At 36.5% G+C, this 19721-nt stretch overlaps 1 protein-coding gene across 1 annotated transcript in view; it reads right to left on the bottom strand.

Annotated features, from left to right (window-relative positions):
* Positions 1–19721, bottom strand: part of STT3B (STT3B, catalytic subunit of the oligosaccharyltransferase complex) — a 65088-nt gene that overhangs the window by 11841 nt on the left and 33526 nt on the right. Inside the window, exons 5-10 of the mRNA XM_008060075.2 lie at positions 12021–12119; positions 9044–9190; positions 7674–7722; positions 5935–6089; positions 2497–2708; positions 690–877 (exon numbers count right to left, since the gene is read on the bottom strand). Coding sequence (XP_008058266.2) covers positions 690–877; positions 2497–2708; positions 5935–6089; positions 7674–7722; positions 9044–9190; positions 12021–12119 — 850 coding nt within the window. The remainder of the gene's footprint in view (positions 1–689; positions 878–2496; positions 2709–5934; positions 6090–7673; positions 7723–9043; positions 9191–12020; positions 12120–19721) is intronic.

Raw genomic sequence — 19721 nt, 5'->3', positions numbered from 1 at the left:
CTGAAAAAAACCACAATATTCTTTTTTTAAACAATATCTTACAAATGTGAAGGGATAACTTAAAATCTTGAGGTACTAAACCACTGAATAAGTTCACATTTTAGGGGTAAGAAAAACCCCAAAAACAATAAAGAGCTAGACTAGGTGTTTCACAAACCGATGTGCATACAAATCACCTGCGTAGTTTCTAAAAAGACAGATTCTGATTCAGTAGTTTCTGGGTTAGGGCTGAATAGCATGCAAGTCTAATAAGCTCTCAAGTGAAGCAGAAATTGAAAGCCAAAGCAATATATAAATCAGCTGTTCTTAAATTTTAGCCGCTTCTGAATGAACTGGGCCTGTTAAACCACAGAATGCTGGGCCCCACCCCCAGGTTTCTGATTCAATAAGCTTAGGGTAGAGTCAAGAATTTGCATTTCTAACAAGTTTCGTGGTAATGAAGATGCTGTGTGTCCAAAGACCACATTTTTTGAGAAAAACTGATGCTTATGACTATACATGCAGAAATATTTTGGCAAAGAGCATGAAATACACAACTACCCGACCCACCAAAGGTAGGGGAGAGGCCAAAAAGGGACAGATTTGCATGCAAAGCCTCACAAACAATATCCTATCTTTAAATTCTATCTTTTGAGACAAAGAAAAAAGTGTATGTATAAAATCTTTTTGTATACAAATTATTTTCTTACCCATCATGATTGTAAGAGGCCAGGACCACACTGGGACTGGAGTAGGCATTGCTTGTGACCCAGGTACAGTGGACTGCAAACATCATCAACAGCATCAGCATCAACATGGTGACAATGCTTTTTATATTAGGCCCTAATCCCTCTTCAGTTTTTTCCTGTTCAGTTACATGTTTCCTCACTTTACCTGCCTGAAGATACAAAAACTGGTTAGACAAATTCATCATTTAATTTAAGGGAAAAAAGTTGGAAGAATGTAAATCTATCAATTTCATCCTAAAACTCAGAAAATGTATAACCATCAGACATTCCAGCGTGGAGATGAAAGAGTGTTTTCTAAAGACAAATGTGAGTCAGATGGTTTCTTGGGAATATACCAATTCAGAAGCTGGTCACAGAGCAAAATAATATCTCCAGTAAAAAGCTGCTTTCAATTCTAGTTACCTTTATGTTTTAATTAAAATACAAAGAAGATTAACCAAATGGCCCCAATTCTGGAAATATAAAATTGTAATATATACATCCTAAAAGTGGCAATGTCCAGCTATAATCCTGACGATGTGTGACTTAAGTATAAGAAAAATTGCATTAACATAATCAGTCTAACAATTTCGAAACCCTAAAACCCACAGATTTGTTAAAACCATGATTACCTTAAACATACACATGCACACACACACGCACTTCATTAACAGAAGTCTTCCAATTTCCAAACCCTAAAACCAACAGACTGGTTAAAACTAAGATTACTTTAAACACACACACACACAGACACACAGGTTAAAACTAAGATTACTTTAAAAACACACACACACACACACACACACACACACACACACCACCCCCCCCCCCCCCCCACACACCCCCCCCCCCCCCGGAAGAGAGAACAGAAAAGGTCATAAAATCTAAATTTCAAGCCTAGTTAAGAAACTACAAAGCAGCAACAAAAACTAAAATATAACAACAAACACAAACGTAGATATGCACTTTATTAACACAAATCTTTATGAATTACATTGATCTTATAGTAAGGAAAGGAAGATTTTCAAAGCTAACACCTATACTGGGACGTTTCCTTTCTTACTGATATTTAAAAACCTAGGCACTATTCAAATAGCAAAGTTTAATATGTCATCCATGATAAGTGCTCCAACCCTTACAAGTCATTTTCACACTACCACCAACTGAGAAACTGTAGGTTAAAAATGAATTATATTGTACTGGCCAGTTGCCTATTGCCAACAAAAGGGAGGCTTTTTAAAAAGTACTTTATTCCCTTTATTTTACTGCTCAATCCACCAACTATCACTTTCAAACACCTCTCAAATGTTTAAAGTTTGCACTGAATGTGGACTTCAAAGATAAGCACTTGTCTATCCACATGATTTCAGAGGGATTTACAGTGTCAAAGCTTATGTAATTTAGTAGTCAAGTTTTTGCTCTCAAAAATGAACAGAGGGTAACCCCCTCAAGTCCCCTCCTGCTCTGAGAGATTTCTGTCCTCACAATAAATCCTGCTTTCTAAAAATAAAATAAATAAGTAAATAGGCATATTAACAAGCCGTAAATATTTAAGTAACAACCAATCAAAAATAAGAATTCCTTCCCTGATTACATTTTAATTTCTAAGCCTGAGCTAAAACTGATCAGGAATGAAATTTTGAGGCAAACAGTAGAGAACAACCAGGACAATCACAATTTGTCTAAATCCTCACTTAATCACATTTCTTAATGGGCATGGTTCTTACTGTCATGGAAAAATCAAGAAAGCACATAAAAAATTTTAAAGGCCTTACTTTAGGGTCCCCACCTTATCATACAAATTTCCTGGGTTTCTTTTGTCATCCTCATCACTGCTGTCCTCCACAGGTGGATTTTCCCTTTTCAAGTCATCCCCCAAATAATGCTCAAAAACATTTGAGAAGGCAATTGCAGACAGCATACACACGACCGGAGTCAAAGTCAACATCAGGCGCACCATCACTCCAGCAAAGTAGACAGCGCTGATGGCATACAGAGCAACTGCAAAGACAGGTTGTCTTACAACACTTCGGGATATTTAACGCCACCGATTAAAACAAATCTAGAAGCATGCCCATGTTTCACAAAAAAATCTAATTGTTTTAAAATTGATAATACTGACCAACTGGTTAATAATAGTCATATTCAGAAATTATAGTTAGTGTTGACTAAATAAAACCTACATATCAACAGTTTAGAAAAATATGATTAAAATTTAATTATAGTTATAAGGAATTAGATTTAACTCATTGTTTGTCAGCAGCACTATATAAAACGCATAGCTGACAGATTAAAATACATTTGTGCATTATATCATTAGGCACAAAAAATATACAGAATCAGATAAAGCCGATGAAAAGGCAGTGCCAGTATCTGGTATAAAGCCTGCTTTAAATCAAGAATGAGATGAGAAGAACCTAAATTATTAATCAAAGGAGAACCTGTAAAGTTATTGCCAAGAAACTTCTTTAAAAATCTGACACAAATTTCAGTGGCCAGAGCCTTCTGGAGAGCATGCTAACCAATGCTGCAGGTTGTGGCTTTGCAAAGTCAATGAGTCACTTGAGCTCCTACCACATCTGATGCTAATTAAAATTTTTTCCTGATTAAAAAATACATCTATCACATTATAAGTATATCGCTCAACAAATTTATATATATGCACACACCTATGTAATCACTACCCATTATATTGATATAGAACATTTTTATACCTCTTCAGTCAATAAATGCTTCCTCTCCTATAAAAGACGCAGCCACGATTTAGACTTCTAAAGCATGAATTTAGTCCTCCTTATTCTTGAACTTTACAGTTATGGAATCATATGAAAATGTTCTATTTGCTTACCCATTCTGTTTTCTTTATTATTATTATTGCTATTACTTTTGAGTTGGACTCTTACTCTGTCATCCAGGCTGGAGTGCAGTGGCATGCTCATGGATACCTCAGCCTCTACCTACGGGGCTCAGGTGATCCTTCCACCTCAGTCCTCCAAGTAGCTGGAACTACAGGTGTGCACCACCATGCTTGGCTAATATTTTTATTTACTGTAGAGAGACAAGGTCTTGCCAAGTTGCCCTGGGCTGGTCTTGAAACCCTGGGCCCAGCCAATCCTCTCACCTCTGCCTCCCAAAGTGCTGGGATTACAGGCGTGAGCCTGGCCTGTTTTATTAATTGTGGTATTGTACTCCATTTTACTAATATATAGAAATTTATCCATTTTATTGCTAATGACTTTTGAGATATTTCTCTCTTTTTGTGAGGCAGGGCTTGCTTACTGCCCAGGCTGGAGTGCAATAAAGCTATCATAATTCATTGCAGCCTCAAACTCCTGGGCTGGCTATCAGCCTCCCAAGCAGCTGGGACTACTGTTATGTGCCACCATGCCCAGCTAATTTTTTTTTGTAGAGACAGGGTCTTGTTATGTTGCCCAAGCTGGTTGCAAACTTCTGGCCTCAAGTGATCCTCCCATCTCGGTCTCCCAAAGTTCTAATATTAAAGGTGTAAGTCAATGTGCCCAGGGACCTTTGGAATATTTCTCAATAGGGGTTATTATAGCTAAAACTACTAATGCATTCTTTTTTTTTTTTTTTTTGAGTTGGAGTCTCACTGTGTCACCCAGGCTGGAGTGCAGTGGCATGCTCACAGCCACAACAGCCTTGATCGGCTGGGCTCAGGTGATCCTTCTGCCTCAGCTTCCCAAGTAGCTGCAACTACAGGTGTGTGTCACCTTTTTTGATTTATTGTAGAGATGAGGTCTCGCCAATTTGCCCAGGGCTGGTCTGGAATCCCTCAGCTCAAGAGTGCCACCACACCCGGCTAGTTTTTTGATTTATTGTAGAGACACAGTCTCGCTAATTTGCCCAGGCTGGTCTCGAACCCCTGAGCTCAGGCAATCCTCTTGCCTCTGCCTTCCAAAGTGCTGGGATTATAGGTGTGAGCCACTGTACCCGGCTTACTAATGCATTCTTAAACGTGGCCTCTGGTAGACATATTAAATCACTTCTGTTGTATATATACCTAGGAATGGGACTGCTGAGTCATGAGGTGGGCATATATTTAAATTAAATCTTTTGAATAATGATGTATTAACATGGTCCTACACAGAGTCCATTAATCTACAAAAACTAGAGAAAAATAAGTATGTCATTCTTTAGTTAAAGCTCATGCAGGTGCTGTTCTTTCTCTCTTAATTCCACTCTGGAAAAGTAACTTGAGGTGTCACTCATGGTCCAGGGCCCACATTTATACAAGTTCAAATCCTACTATTGCAAATTATTGGCTTACGTGACCTTGTGCATGTCACAAAGCTTTTTTCAGCTTTAGTTTTTATTATGTGCAAAACAGTCACAGCATACTTCTTGTGATGACTAAATCATATAGAAGCCTTCTGTATCTGTTTATTTTGTCCATTTGTATATTAAATATCAGATCCTAACCACTTGACTTTTAAACATTTTGTACTTCAACTCTTTTTAGTTGGAATCATACACAAACCTATCAATGAAGAGAGTTACTGAAAAATGATCCTCATTCCATTATAAAATGTAATTTCCTCTGAAACCTAGACAATGAATGCTCCTGAAAGCATCTTCCTACTTAAATAAAATCTTTAATAAAAAATGAAGTTTGCCAAGAATGGTGGTTCACGCCTGCAATCCCAACACTTTGGGAGGCCGAGGCAGGAGGACTGCTTGAACCCATGAGTTCAAGACCAGCCTGGGCAATATAGTGTGACCATGTCTCTACAAAAAAGTAAAACAATTAGCTGGGCATGGTAGCATATGCCTGTAGTCCTATCTACTCAGGAGACTGAGGTTGAAGAATGGCCTGAGCCCAGGAGGTTGAGGCTGTGGTGAGCTGTGATTGTGCCACTGCACTCGTCTGACAGTGAGACCTCAACTCAAAAAAAAAAGAAAAAAATGAAATTAAGACTATGCTGTCAAAAGCAAAAAGGTCTCAACTGCAGACTATAACAATAATATTCAGCTCTCAGAAACCATAACAAATTAAATTATAAAGTTTATTTACTATTCTTAAACTAAAAGTTAAAACACATATTACAAATTCACTGGATTTTTCTTGATTAAGCACCTATGCAACATAAGGGAGAAAATTTGTCTTGAATATATACACAGTCAAACAAAGACAAAAGTTTAAAGTAAATAACCTCAAAAAGAAAAATAATTATTACAAATCAAAGTGTTCATTACAAATCTCTCTTACCAAATACTCTTTCGTCGTTGATATTTTTGATGCAGAACCATAGGCCTGCTGGAAAGGTACATACAAGAATATGTAGATCAAAGAAGAAAGACACCCAAGTCGTAGGCTGATGCTCAGACACTGACGCAATAATTGGAATGTGTATTTTTGCATACCTGGCATTAAAAAAGTTAATATTACTTATAGTTAAGTGATAAAACGGGAGCTCTGTTTAGATGCAGGAAGTTTGTCTGACTGTAGATATGGTTCCTACTCCCCACCCTTCTTGTTTAAACGTACATTCCCATGAAACCAGCTACACTAAAAATAAATCTGTTTGGTTCACATCAGTAAAATTAAAACTAATATGCCCTGTATAAAATTGAGAGAATTATCTAGGGCCAGTGATAAAACTGTTGGCTCTGACTTCTATGCAAAAATCTTTGTTCAAATAGAAATTTGTTCTGCAATTTAAGTCAGCATTTTCCGTGTTTGTATCACCGAGTCTCCTGACCTCTTGGACTTACTACTATAGGTTGAGTATCCCTTATCTGAAATGTATGGGACTAGCAGCAATTCAGATTTGGAATATTCCCATTATACTTAACGATTCAGTATCCCTAATCTGAAAATCTGGATAGAATGCTCCAACAAGTATTTCCTTTGAGGATCATGCTGGCATTCAAAAAGTTTCAGATTTGGGAGTATTTTAAATTTTGGATACTCTATCTGTAGCAAAAATACTATACTTAATTAAGTATACCATATGCAATGACAATGCTTTGACAAGAAGCTGGCATGGAGGCAGGTGAAGGAAATGGAAAGGGCTGAACAAATTATTCACAAAACACCCTGAGGTTCCACAGTAGTCAAAGTTTAGAAAGTATGGATAACTATAACCAGAGACATTAACCTAATCAGGATAGCCACTTATAACTGGGTTATCCTTCAAATTCTCTGGTGATCCACAGGCTGAACTCTTGAAGTATGTGTCTATATGTTTGCTTCAATCATGCATGTACAATTTGCTTATCCCTTTTAGTTAGATCGGGGCAAGAGCCCTCTTGGCATCACATCAGAAAGCATTCCCATTCAATAAATTGTTTTTTATTGAGTCACCTGGGGAGTAACAAGACAGAAAAGCAGGAGCAGGGGAAGGGGGTAAATTATCATCAATAGATATTTTCTGATCCCCAGGAAAACATTTTAGGGACAAAAAATTATACTGAATTAGTTGTCTACTCCAAAATCAGACTTTTAAATTTAATAATTCATTTTATAATAGTACACTAAAGAAAACAGAACAGATGTGTTTCATAGCTTTAACAACTTAGAGTGAGTGTTATAAAAAATTTTCTTCTACCTATGGCATATGAATCTATGTAACATAGCACTTATTCTTTATAACGAAAAAATAAGTATTACTAAAGATAGAAACTTCATATACATAAGATAAAAACAAAAATCAATCTTTAAATTGCACATAGGTTATCTAAATATTTTGGCAAACAAAACTAAAACAAGAAGTTGCCCATGCAAAACAGAAATAACATGACTAAATTTCATACTAAAAGTGCTTTCAAAACACGTATTATAACAAAGATAAAATACAAAGGATTCAACATTTACTAAGCTAGCATATTCTAGGTACCTTAGAAATGTTGCCCAAGTACTGACCGAAATAATGGCAATACAGATAAAAACAGAGGAAAAAAGGGCATTTTCATAAATACGAGGCCAAAGAACATAACTACACTTACCCAGTGTCCCACAATGAATAAAACCTGCCACTCCATGGTGCAATGTAACCTTGGAAGAAAAAACACAGAGGAAATTAATGTCTTTTTATTGTTTTTTAAGTCTTTTGTTAGTTTTATGTTTATTGTTAATTATGGACTGGTTTAAGCTAATGTTCAAAGAATTTCAGTCAACCTATTTCATACAGTTGGCAGTCAAAAAAAAATAAAGTAATAATCAGATTAAAAAAAAAAAACCAGTATCTGCCGAGCACAGTGGTTCACACCTATAATCCCAGCACTTTGGGAGGCTGAGGCGAGAGGATTGCCTGAGGCCAAGGGTTCGACGCCAGCCTGGGCAACTTGGCGAGATCTCGTCTCTACAATAAATCAAAAATTAGCAGGGCATGGTAGCACATGCCTGTAGTTCCAGCCTTCACTTGGGAGGTTGAGGAGGAAGGATCGCTTGAGCCTAGCAGGTCGAGGCTGCGGTGGCAGTGAGCATGCCAGTGCACTCCAGCCTTGGCAAGAGTGAAACTCTGACTCCAAAACAAAACAAAACAAAACAAAACAAAACAAAACAAAACAAAACAAAAGCCCCACAAAAACAATATCCATGGAGAACTGTTTCCAGAGAAATACAACACTTAAGTAGATAGATAAAATTGTAGAAAGGTTTCCAATTCTCTCTTAAGCTTCTAGTTAACTGGTAAAATTAGGCTAAGGCACTAAACACTGAAACATTAAAAAAAAGGGGGGCAGGAGTGCCTAAATGACTTAAACCAGTATGCAACATCTCACCAGATAAATTAAAACATTATTTTAAACAGTCATGCCTTTTACTCCTGTCAGTCCTTCATGATTTTTATAAGCTAGGCTGGTTCGTGAATTTGACAGATGGAATAACTTTAGAAAGAATTTGACTTGTTTCTAAGGGTTGGAAAATCAGGGTTAGAGAATAACTTAGAATCCAGAAAAGCAGAAAGAACTGATTTGGTTGGCTGACTATTTAGGGCGAGGGAGGGAGTGAGGGAGAGAGATTGAATGTATGCACACACAAGAATGTGAGAATATAGTAGTTAACAACAGCAACTATGAATTTTTTGCAGTTTGGGCCTATTCATCCAGCAAGAAAAAATCATATCAAAGTCTAAAGTAGCAAAATTAAGACATAGTGAGGTTTTTTTAAAATGACATTTTGTGTAATGCTATTCAGATTTAGAACCTTTAGCTATTATTTTTGCATTGTTTATATAGAATACAACCACAGTATTTGACCTACCAGGATAAATGCATTATGTAAAAAAAAAACCAAAAAACCAAACTATAAAAGAATTACCTTTTGAATAATAATCTAGAGACAAGATTCACATCCTACAGGTGATGGCACCTACCTGTATAAGTCAAATAGATGACACTAAGGAACACAGCACCCGCAGCTAGTGATACACCCAAAAAGAAAAGGGTCTGGAATTCTTGTTTTGTTAATCGGTCTCTCAGATACTGCAAGAAAGCATAAGCTTGCAGCAACGCAAAGACACCTAATTAAAGAAAAGGATTATATAATCAACAAAGCACTTTTCCAAAGGCCATTTAAAACTTTCATTTGAAAAACCTTGTCCCATTCACACCAATATTTCTTTTGTCAAATGACAGTTAACCAACCAATGAATACACCCCAAAAATTCTATGACTCATTTTTTTCAAAATGAACAGACTCCCCATACATGTACCAGGTAAGAAAAATCCTATTTGAATGGCTGAAGCCTACTGGACACATTAAGTTTCTCCCTTTCCCCTACAGTCTAGAGACGTGTTTAGTTGGGGGCAGGAAGTAATAAAAACATCATTAAATAACAATCCTAAAATCTGCTTTGCTGGAGTATACAAATGACTTGAGGGTCAAGGTAAGCCCGATATATAGTTACTGTTTATAAATGAGTGACAGGATGTGACCTTAATTACACACTTAGATTCTGATTCTAAATTAGTGTGGGGGATCAGGACACACTACCCCAAAATATGGCACCCTGGCATTTGAAAAACCAGCAGAAGCAGTTCTGATCTTTTACCTTTGTTCTCCCTAGGAAGGCCGTAAAAGGATTCTGACCTTCCTCTAAGTAGGTCATAGGAGCCTCATTCAAGAGGAGCCCTCCTTATACCCAGAGGAAAGGAATGATGACCCAGAAAACCCAAACTGAATATGAACAAGCAGGCCTTGTTAAGTTCTCCCTAGTTTATCACCATTAGATCCCCTTTGTCCAATCATACTTTTGCGTGACTGTCCAGTTTTCATCAAACCTAAGCAAAAAATATAGTTTTCTGTCTCCCCTCCCTTTTTGAAGGCTTCCATGTAATTTAAAACATGTTTCTCTTGTTAATCTTTTGTTCTAGGGGTCTCAGTCACGAACCTTGTGATGAGTGAGAAAAAGATATGAATCTTTTCTCTTCTACTTTAGCAAACACAAGTATAAAGGTGAGTGCAAAGGTAAAATTAAAGGAGTAATAGTAAAAAGTACTTATTTTGTCAAAATGTACAAATATGATTCAAAAATACTAAATGTATAATTTTAAACAAAGAGGATGTGGGAACCCTCAACCATCTGGAATACAGATTTTTCAAAATACATTTCATCTTAAGGGTTGTTTTTAAAAGTTCATTTTAGAGCCGGGCTCGGTGGCTCAGCCTGTAATCCCGCGCCTTTGGGAGGCTGAGGTGAGTGGACTGCCTGAGCCCGTGGGTTCGAGACCCACCTGGGCAGGCGAAACCTCATCTCTACAATAAATCAAAAAATTAGCCGGGTGTGGTAGTGCACGCCTGTAGTTCCAGCTACTTGGAAGGCTGAGGCGGAAAGATCACCGGAGCCCAGTAGGTCGAGGCTGCGGTGGCTGGGAGCGGCCACTGCACTCCAGTCTGGGCGACAGAGTAAGACTCCAACTCAAGAAAAAAAAAAAAAGGTTCATTTTAGGCCAGGTGTGGTGGCTCATGCCTAAAATCCCAACACTTTGGGAGGCTAAGGCAGGAGAATCGCCTGAGCCCAGGAGATCAGGGCTACAGTGAGCTGTGATCATGCCACTGCACTTCAGCTTTGGTGACAGAGACACCTCCAACTCAAAAAAATTAAAGCAAAAAATAAATAAATAAATACATTAGCCAGGCTCGGTGGCTCAGCCTGTAATCCCGCGCCTTTGGGATGCTGAGGTGAGTGGATTGCCTGAGCCCGTGGGTTCGAGACCCGCCTGGGCAGCGAGACCTCATCTCTACAATAAATAAAAAAATTAGCTGGGCGTGGTAGCGCGCGCCTGTAATTCCAGCTACTCAGAGGGCTGAGGCGGAAGAATCGCCGGAGCCCAGCAGGTCGAGGCTGTGGTGGCCAGGAGCGGCCACTGCACTCCAGTCTGGGCGACCGAGTGAGACTCCAACTCAAAAAAAAATAAATAAATAAATACATTTAAGAAGTTCATTTTACAATGGTTAAATAAGCACTACCAAAGATTTAGATTGTAATAAATGTAGCATATAGTAGCATATATAGTAGTATAAGGATAGGTGATTGCATATCTGTGCTGACATTGCTATTTATTATTGTGCACTCATAACAATATGCATTTGTCTATGTCTCAAGTTATTACTTGGTAAATTAACAACATCACGTCAGAAATGTAAGTAAAGGTCTTTCACCGATTTTAAAGTGCTATGTAAGGTAGTGTGGCTCTTAACTATTTTTAGGGGATGGGGAGTGATTCAAGCCCCACTGAAAATCTGATGATAAATTCTTTGGAGTGTTACCTGAAAAAGTTATTCAAGTGTTCCTATGGGTCATGGACCTTGTGCTGAGAATCCTTGATAAAGTTTTATCCACTGACTTCCCGTAACTGTAACCCAAAATATTTTGGTTGTTGTTTTATAAACAAATGATATCGGGCTCCGTGGCTCAGCCTGTAATCCCGCGCTTTGGGAGGCTGAGGTGAGTGGATTGCCTGAGCCCGCGGGTTTGAGACCCACCTGGGCAGTGAGACCTCACCTCTACAATAAATCAAAAAATCAGCCGGGTGTGGTAGCGCATGCCTGTAATTCCGGCTACTCGGAAGGCTGAGGTGGAAGGATTGCCGGAGCCCAGCAGGTCAAGGCTGCAGTGGCTGGGAGCGGCCACTGCACTCCAGTCTGGGTGATAGAGTGAGATTACAACTCAAAAAAAAAAAAAAATATATATATATATAAACAAATGACAACAAAAATTGTTATTTACCAAAAAAAAAAAACTGTTTATAAAACAACAACCAAAATTTAAAAACGATCATTGTCTTGGAAGACTGGTCAATAATACATTTACATATTTTTTACAAAGAAAATAAATATTTTTTTCATACCTGCAGCTGCCATGTGTTCACTTGTTCTGATTGGCTGGAATCCCACAAAAGGAATCTGCATGGATAATATTAAACCCACAATGTAGAAAGTGCTATATGCTACAAAGACAAAATAGGAAACAAAGATAATTTAATGGTACCATTAAGGACTCAAAGCATAAATGTATGCATAAATCTTACTTTCAGCAAAGTTTTAACTGAATTTACTTTAAGAATAGAATCTTGAAGTGATTTTTATTAGATGCATATCTGATTACTAACTACACATTATAGATCATAAATATTCTGTCAATTTTTTAAAAATATCATTCTAAGTATTATATTTTACAAAGCGTCATTTATAATAGTTTAAAAGACTTGTGCTGCCCTCCTTTCCCACAAATGGAATAAAATTTATTTCAAGCTACCATTAGCAATCATTGACACGACCCAAGAAGTTGTGTGTGTGTATGTGGTGTATGTGTGTGTGTGTGTGTGTGTGTGTGTGTGTGTGTGTATGTAATTAAGTATTATTCCTACTGGCATTAATCCAAAATAAGCATGGCTTAATGAATACTTATCACCACCATCAGGATATATGAACACCTGCTAATCTCAAAAGCTCTCAAGTATTTCATACCTTGTTTATAGTCTCATAATATACTTTGTATAGAAGTTAAAAAATTCATATGTCCACCAAGTTTTTTTGATTAGAGAACCAAGTACACAGAAGTTAAGCCATAAAAAAGACCAGTTACCTATTTGTTCTTTGCACCAGTTAAGTATACTATAGTATTCTTGTCAATCTAAATTAAATGTATGTCGATCTAAATGAACAGGCAAACTGGGGAGGAGTTACAATTTGCATAAAAGACTTATTTTACATCCATATGTTTATAAATCACCATTAGGCAGCTGACTGAAGATAAAAGTAGTATTTAAGATCTCTTCAACTAAAAATGAATTAGAAATGAAGACAAAGCCCATCTGAAATAAGTTAATGTAAAAATTATTCCATTTATAAAAAAGGTTATACACATCACTTTATACACATTTAATATTCAGTTTTTAGCAAATAAATGCCTATAAAAACAAAGACTGGGGATACATTTCAGAATACATGCATTTCTGTATACTATATACTGTATAGCATAGCCTATGGCATACACCTTCCTCCTTATTCAACTTAGATGTGAAAGAATATTTATTTGCTTGTAAAAGAAACCTATCTACAGAAGGTAAATTATGGACTACAGTTCAAATGTTAAGTTGCCTCACAAGGTATCTGATAAGAGATGACTACAGTGCTTTGGACAAGAATAAGCAGCTCATAAACTTAATAGGAAGGACCAAAGCATGTAAATAAAATGTTCAATAACCTCAAGCTAATGGAGGACTAGCTATCTGGAAGAGACAGAAGTAATCCACATGATAATGTTCCTTCCAGACATGTTATTGTTAGAATGGAATTAACTTCTATGAGGCACTTAAATCCAACAGTAATCAAAGTTAAATAAGAATTTCTATGTCACATGACTTGAACTGACAACAAATTTGGTTAATGGGTCTTCACATATCAATAAGTTCCTTTTACAAATCAGCCTGTTGAAGCCTTGACAAAGGAGTCACAGAGGCAGAATCAGGGGGGAAAAAAGGGAACAGGGTCACTATGTGATCTTGGACAACCACTTAATAGCAAAAGTTTCAGTTTCCTCACTACAGAATGAGAGTTGAACAAGAACCATAAGATCCTTTCCAACAATAATAATCTAAGATTCAATGATCAACAGGCTTTTTAGATATCCAGAGCTGAGAAGTGAAACCCTAGACAAACACTCAACACACAAAGGCACAACTAGGAATCAGCCAGGCCTGAGAAAATCTTATGTCATGTATATGTTTTTATTATAGTTAAGTCCACTTACATCCAAAAAACACTGTAATCAAGCTGGATTTGTTTCTTATAAGAAAAAACACTGAATACTTAAATGCTCTCACAAAATTTGGACTGAATATGATGCAAATTGAATAAAAAAGTAAACCCTTAAAAAAAAAACCCCCAAGGTGAAATTCACTTAACATGACCATTTAAAGATGAACAAGTCAGGGGCACTTAGAACATTCACAAGGTTGCACAAACACTGCCCTTTTCTACTGCACAAACATTTTCATCATTCCAGAAGAAAAGCCTATACTCATCACACAGTTGCTCTACACTCACTCCTCTTTCCAGTCCATGGAAACCACAAATCTGCATCTGCCTCTATAGATTACTGGCTTAATTGCAAAGGTAATAGATGCTGTTTTTGTTTTAAAGTGAAACATAAAAGTCTTCATTCTACTTTTACTTCCCTCTAAATCACATTTTCCAGAAATAATTGCTAGAGGGTATGGTAGGCATACATACACACAGTCATAGTCATACACTCCCTTCAAACAGGGCCATACGTTGCTTGGCAATGTAAAAATGCCAGCAATCACTTGTTTTGGTAACTATAGATGAAGTTTCCTCTTAGGCATTTGCCTGGGTTCATTTCCAGGCATACTGAAAAAGAGAAGAGCAAGCCTGGTAATATTCCAGATTCAATATTTTCATGCAACTTTGCAAAGACATTTAGTACCATTAGTAAAGAAGAAAATTTTAGAAAGTACATGTGACACTGGTGCGGGGGGAAAGCTCTATACAAAATGTAAAGGAGGGACAGATGTCTTTTTGACATGGGCATTGAAAGAACATGTGACATTGGTGGGGGGTAGCTCTGTTCAAATGTAAAGGAGGGACAGATGTCTTTTGACATGGGCATTGAAGCCGATGCACTGGAGTGCCAGTTAATAATAAAAGTGATGGAGGTGAGTTCAAAAAACAAATAAACAAACCTCAATCTCAGGAAATAAGAAAAGGTCATGCAGGACTTACTTTGTATTACTTGGTAAACATTGGTTATTATTAAATGAAGTTGGCTAGAAATAGATAAGATCTCAAAAATATCTACCTTTGAAGCTTCCTGTATCCCAATTATCCTCATGCATACCTACTTATAAGATCAATGAAATAAATCTGATATCTTGTCTGCAATAATCCAAACATAAGCATTTTCCTTTAAGAAAACTGGACACAAGTCACCTCTATGTTTCATATTTTTTGGATCACTGATCCTGAAAGTTTACATATGGAGCTATGTGCTCTATCTCATAGCACTCCTCAACATACAGATAAGTACAGGCTGAGTTTTCCTTATCTGAAATGCTTGGGGACAGAAGTGTTTTGGATTTTGGAATATTTGCATTATACTTAACAGTTGAGTATCCCTAATCTGTTAATCCAAAATTGGAAATGGTCCAATGAGCAATTCCTGTGACAATCAGGTCAGCACTCAAAAAGTTTCAGAATTTCAAATTAGGGAGCCTCAACCATTATTTTCATTAAATAAAATTGAGGATTGTTTGTCAGGTAATATAAAATGCCATAAATATCACAAACTTGTCTTGCTTAATACTGCTCTGCTTGCATTTGTAAAATTACACATAGTCTGCTATACCACAATTTAAATCCTATTTACAATCTACAATTTAAATCAGAGGAAATAAGGTATACTTGAGTAGAAACAAATGTCAAAGTAACTCAATTCTTAAAAATAAACACAATCTTCACAGCAAAACGAAAGCATATGCTTGTTTCCAGACTTTGTACTATAGCATCTATTAATTACTTAAAAAATTGCCCCTTAAATTTTCCATTCAAACTTTAATTTTAAATTTAGTATGGTCAAGAAATTCTAAAAACCAAAAATCCTATTAAGATCAATATAATCCTCTAAGAGTTAGAAAAGCTGATAAAAATCAGAGCTGTACAACTAACCATAATATTGTACAAGGAAGAAAGTACATGTGACATGGGTGGGGGGAAAGCTCTATACAAATGTAAAAGAGGGACAGATGTCTTTTGACATGGCCATTGAAGAGGTCATCATTAACAATGTCTGTACTGCTCAGAAGACTTCAACAACACAAGCCCACAGCAATCATCATCTTACCACTCCTCCTTCCAATGAACTCTCTAGAAACCCTGATAAAACTACTATCCCCATCTATTTCAACTTTCTCTCCATTCATGTTAACCTACTTTTTCTACCCTATAGGTCAGAAGAATAAAGTACTCCATCAAAGTAGTGAGCTCTAAGGAAATACACAATACCAATAATGTTGTAAATCATTTATTACATCATGAAAATGTTACCACACTGCCATCCTGTGGATGCACAGTTACTGACATCCATTACTAAGGATAATTCCAATGTGTTAGAAAAATTCCAGAAAAAAATTACTGTTAAAAAGATTATGTGTATGTGCGTACGCATACACACAATTCTGTTTAATTATTTTTAACCAGAGATAATCTTTTTTGTCTGGGACAGACAAGTAGTAATCTTCTAAACAGAACCCAAACATATTTTCATTCTTGAAGTACTTTACATACAAGGGTATAAGGTGGGAGAAAACTGACACAGAGAAGAAATATACCACTGTCCTTGACTTGATGTGTTCAAATGAGTTGTTCTATAAAAGGCACTGTAAAGTTTGATCCAGGTTCCACTGCAATTTTAAGTATTGAAGAAGCCCCAAACCAACCTTTAAGTACCTTCTCTCTGACAAGGCATTACAACTTATGTTGACAATATTCTTAATTCTTTTAAGTTACTATTATACTTCCTTTTATGTAAATAAAGTTTAAAAGGTTACAGGAATACTATATTTCCATTAACTTTAACCCCTCATTAAGTCACACTAACATTTCTGAATTGCTTTATTTTCTGGTTGATTATTAACAAAAATAGCTAACAAAATATTCCTTTGCTATACAACTTCCCTCTCAACCAAAATAGTATTAAGCCAAAAGGCACATGGTGAAATACTTAAAAACCCATCAGATTTTGCTTTATTATTAACAAATATGATTAACGGCTTACAAGAATGTTAAAGCCTTTGATTAACCCTTTGCACTAGTATGTCCCCTCTGAGGGGACATCATAAATCTGGCAAACCACACTGATGTCCCCTCTCAGGGGACATACAGAGATTGCTGGTTTATTATACAGGATAATCTTAAGTGAAAATAAAAAAAAAAAAATGTATGTTTCCTTGAAGTTTTTCATTCAAAAACAATGAAAAACAAATGTCCCATCAGAAATTTGTCAAGCTTCTGACTGATCAGTTGAGAAGTGGCTTTCAGGAATCGTAAGTGTATCCTTCCACATCGTCTTCGAGCAACAGACTGGACAATAAATTACATATTAATAAGAGAGGAAAAAAGAGACTTCACTGGCTGCCAGAAAAGAAAAACACCAGGTGGAAGAGGTTAAACAAATTACTACTGCGCAACATGTATCAATGAACCTGCAAGGCATGTCGCTTTTCCACATGATCAAACGTTAGAAAAATATAAGATATAAAATTTTGATTTTTTTTCATAAGTTCCTCCATATCCAAAATTCCAATATAAGTCAAGTATCATTACAACAAAGTAACTGGTTCCAACACTATACTATTCGGTATGAAGTGATTCGGTTTTCACTATTTCATAAAAAAGTGTGGTCAAGGGCAACCTCTTTCAGGTCCCCTCCCACTGTGGGAGCTTTTCTGTGTTAATAAATCCTAATTTTTAAAAAAAAGTAGTAGGTGACCCATTGAGATGTCTCCGAGTGCAAAGGGTTGATAAAGACACTTCTTTGTGATCACTTTCAGTTACGGTGAATCTTGGTAAATATGCAGGGTAAAGAACAGTAAGAAACTTACATGGATTAAAGATTAAGTAACAGTAAAACACTGATTCTGCTTGACCAGCAGAGAAAAAAATGATTAACTTAATGGACATATATAGTGAAAAAAATAATTTCTCTTTTCCAAGGACAGTACTCATTGTAAACTATGTAGAAAATGAGTCACTGAAACGGATACTTTACAAGCTACAGACTTGTGAAAGCAGAAAGAATTGGCTTGTTTAAAACACTTCAGTAGAGACATTTAATCACAACATTTTAGAATACCAAGTGTATCTGGTGCTAACTAAAATGAAATCAAGGATAGTATAGCAGGGAAAAAAATCTACATGAAATACATTTAGGTTTAAGTTCTACTTCTGTGATGTGAAAGCAATTCATTTAATGAGATATTAAAGTGTAGTGAAACTAAAAATGTACTGTGTACGCATGATGTTTTGGGAATATATATAATTTTTACATAATTTAAAAGTTATTAGCTAATGCTCCTCAGTAACTTCTAGAGCTAAGCAGTGACTATACCTAACATGTCAAGAAGCAGTAACAGACAATTATCAGCAAATTTCCCTCAGAAACTGAGAAAGTAAAACCAACACACAAAAAGATTCAAACCACTAAAAAAATGTTTTGGTCCTTCTTAACACATCCTTTACTTCTTCTTCTTCTTATTATTATCCTTATCTTTATCATTATTATTATTGTTATTATTATATTTTTAAGACAAGGTCTTACTATGTTGCCTAGACTGGTGGTGGTGATGATGATGATGACTGATCATCACCACAATTATATTTTAAAGACAAGTCTTCGCAAACAATCCTCCTATCTTAGCCTCCAAAAGAGCTGGGATGACAGGCGTGAGTCACCACGTCCAGCCCCCAACCTTTTCGTAATGTCAACCACAATTTTTCTTAATGCCAATACCCAAAATTCATTTAATACTACTAAGAATCTGTTAACTTCTATACAGAAGTTAATTCTTCTTGATTATGAAACAATTCTCAATGAGAACAGATCCTCTTAAAGGAAATCTCACTCAGGCCTGTTCTAGGTAGAGTACCAAATGATTTATCACATATGCTTTGCTTGTAGAACATGAATATTTTTTGTTTCTCTTCACTGAAAAGGCCCTTTTAAATGTTTATAGTAGCTTTATTTATAACCAAAAACTTGGGAGAAGCAACTTCAGTAAGTGAATGGGTAAATAAACTGTGGTACATCCAGACAATAGAATATCAGTCAGTGTTAAAAAGAAAGGAGCTATAAAGCCATAAAAGTATATGGCAGAAACATACATGAATGTTACTGAGTGAAAGAAGCCAATCTGAAAACATATTCTATGATTACAACTATATGACATTCTGGAAAAGGCATAACTATGAAAAATAAAAGGATCTGTGGTTGGAAGGGAGTGAGGGATGAGTAGGTGGAACACAGAAAAGTTTATGACAATGAAACTACTCTGTATGACACTACAATAGCAGATACATGTCATTATACATCTGTCCAAACCCACAGACTATGCAATGCCAGAGTGAACCCTAATGTAAGCGATAAGTTTTGGGTGATAACCATATGTCAATGCAGGCTCATCAGTTGTAACAAATATCCCACAGTCCCATGGAGAATGCTGATGGTGGGGAAAGCTGTGTGTATGTGGGGACAGAGGGCTTATGGGAAATCGTTGTATTTTCCACTCAATTCCATTGTGAACCTAAAAACTGCTGTATAAAATAAAGTCTATTAACATTTTAAAAAAAGTATTGAGTTGGCCAGGCTCGGTGGCTTAGCCTGTAATCCCGCACTTTGGGAGGCCAAGGTGAGTGAACTGCCTGAGCCCACGGGTTCAAGATTCGCCTGGGCAACTTGGTGAGACCTCATCTCTACAATAAATCAAAAAAATTAGCCGGGCGTGGTAGCGCGCGCCTGTAGTTCCAGCTACTTG

The sequence above is a fragment of the Carlito syrichta genome, unplaced genomic scaffold (assembly GCF_000164805.1).
Source record: "Carlito syrichta isolate Samal-C Ts95f unplaced genomic scaffold, Tarsius_syrichta-2.0.1 Scaffold304511, whole genome shotgun sequence".
NCBI classification, from domain to species: domain Eukaryota; kingdom Metazoa; phylum Chordata; class Mammalia; order Primates; family Tarsiidae; genus Carlito; species Carlito syrichta.
This window is presented reverse-complemented; position numbering and strand designations above follow the sequence as displayed.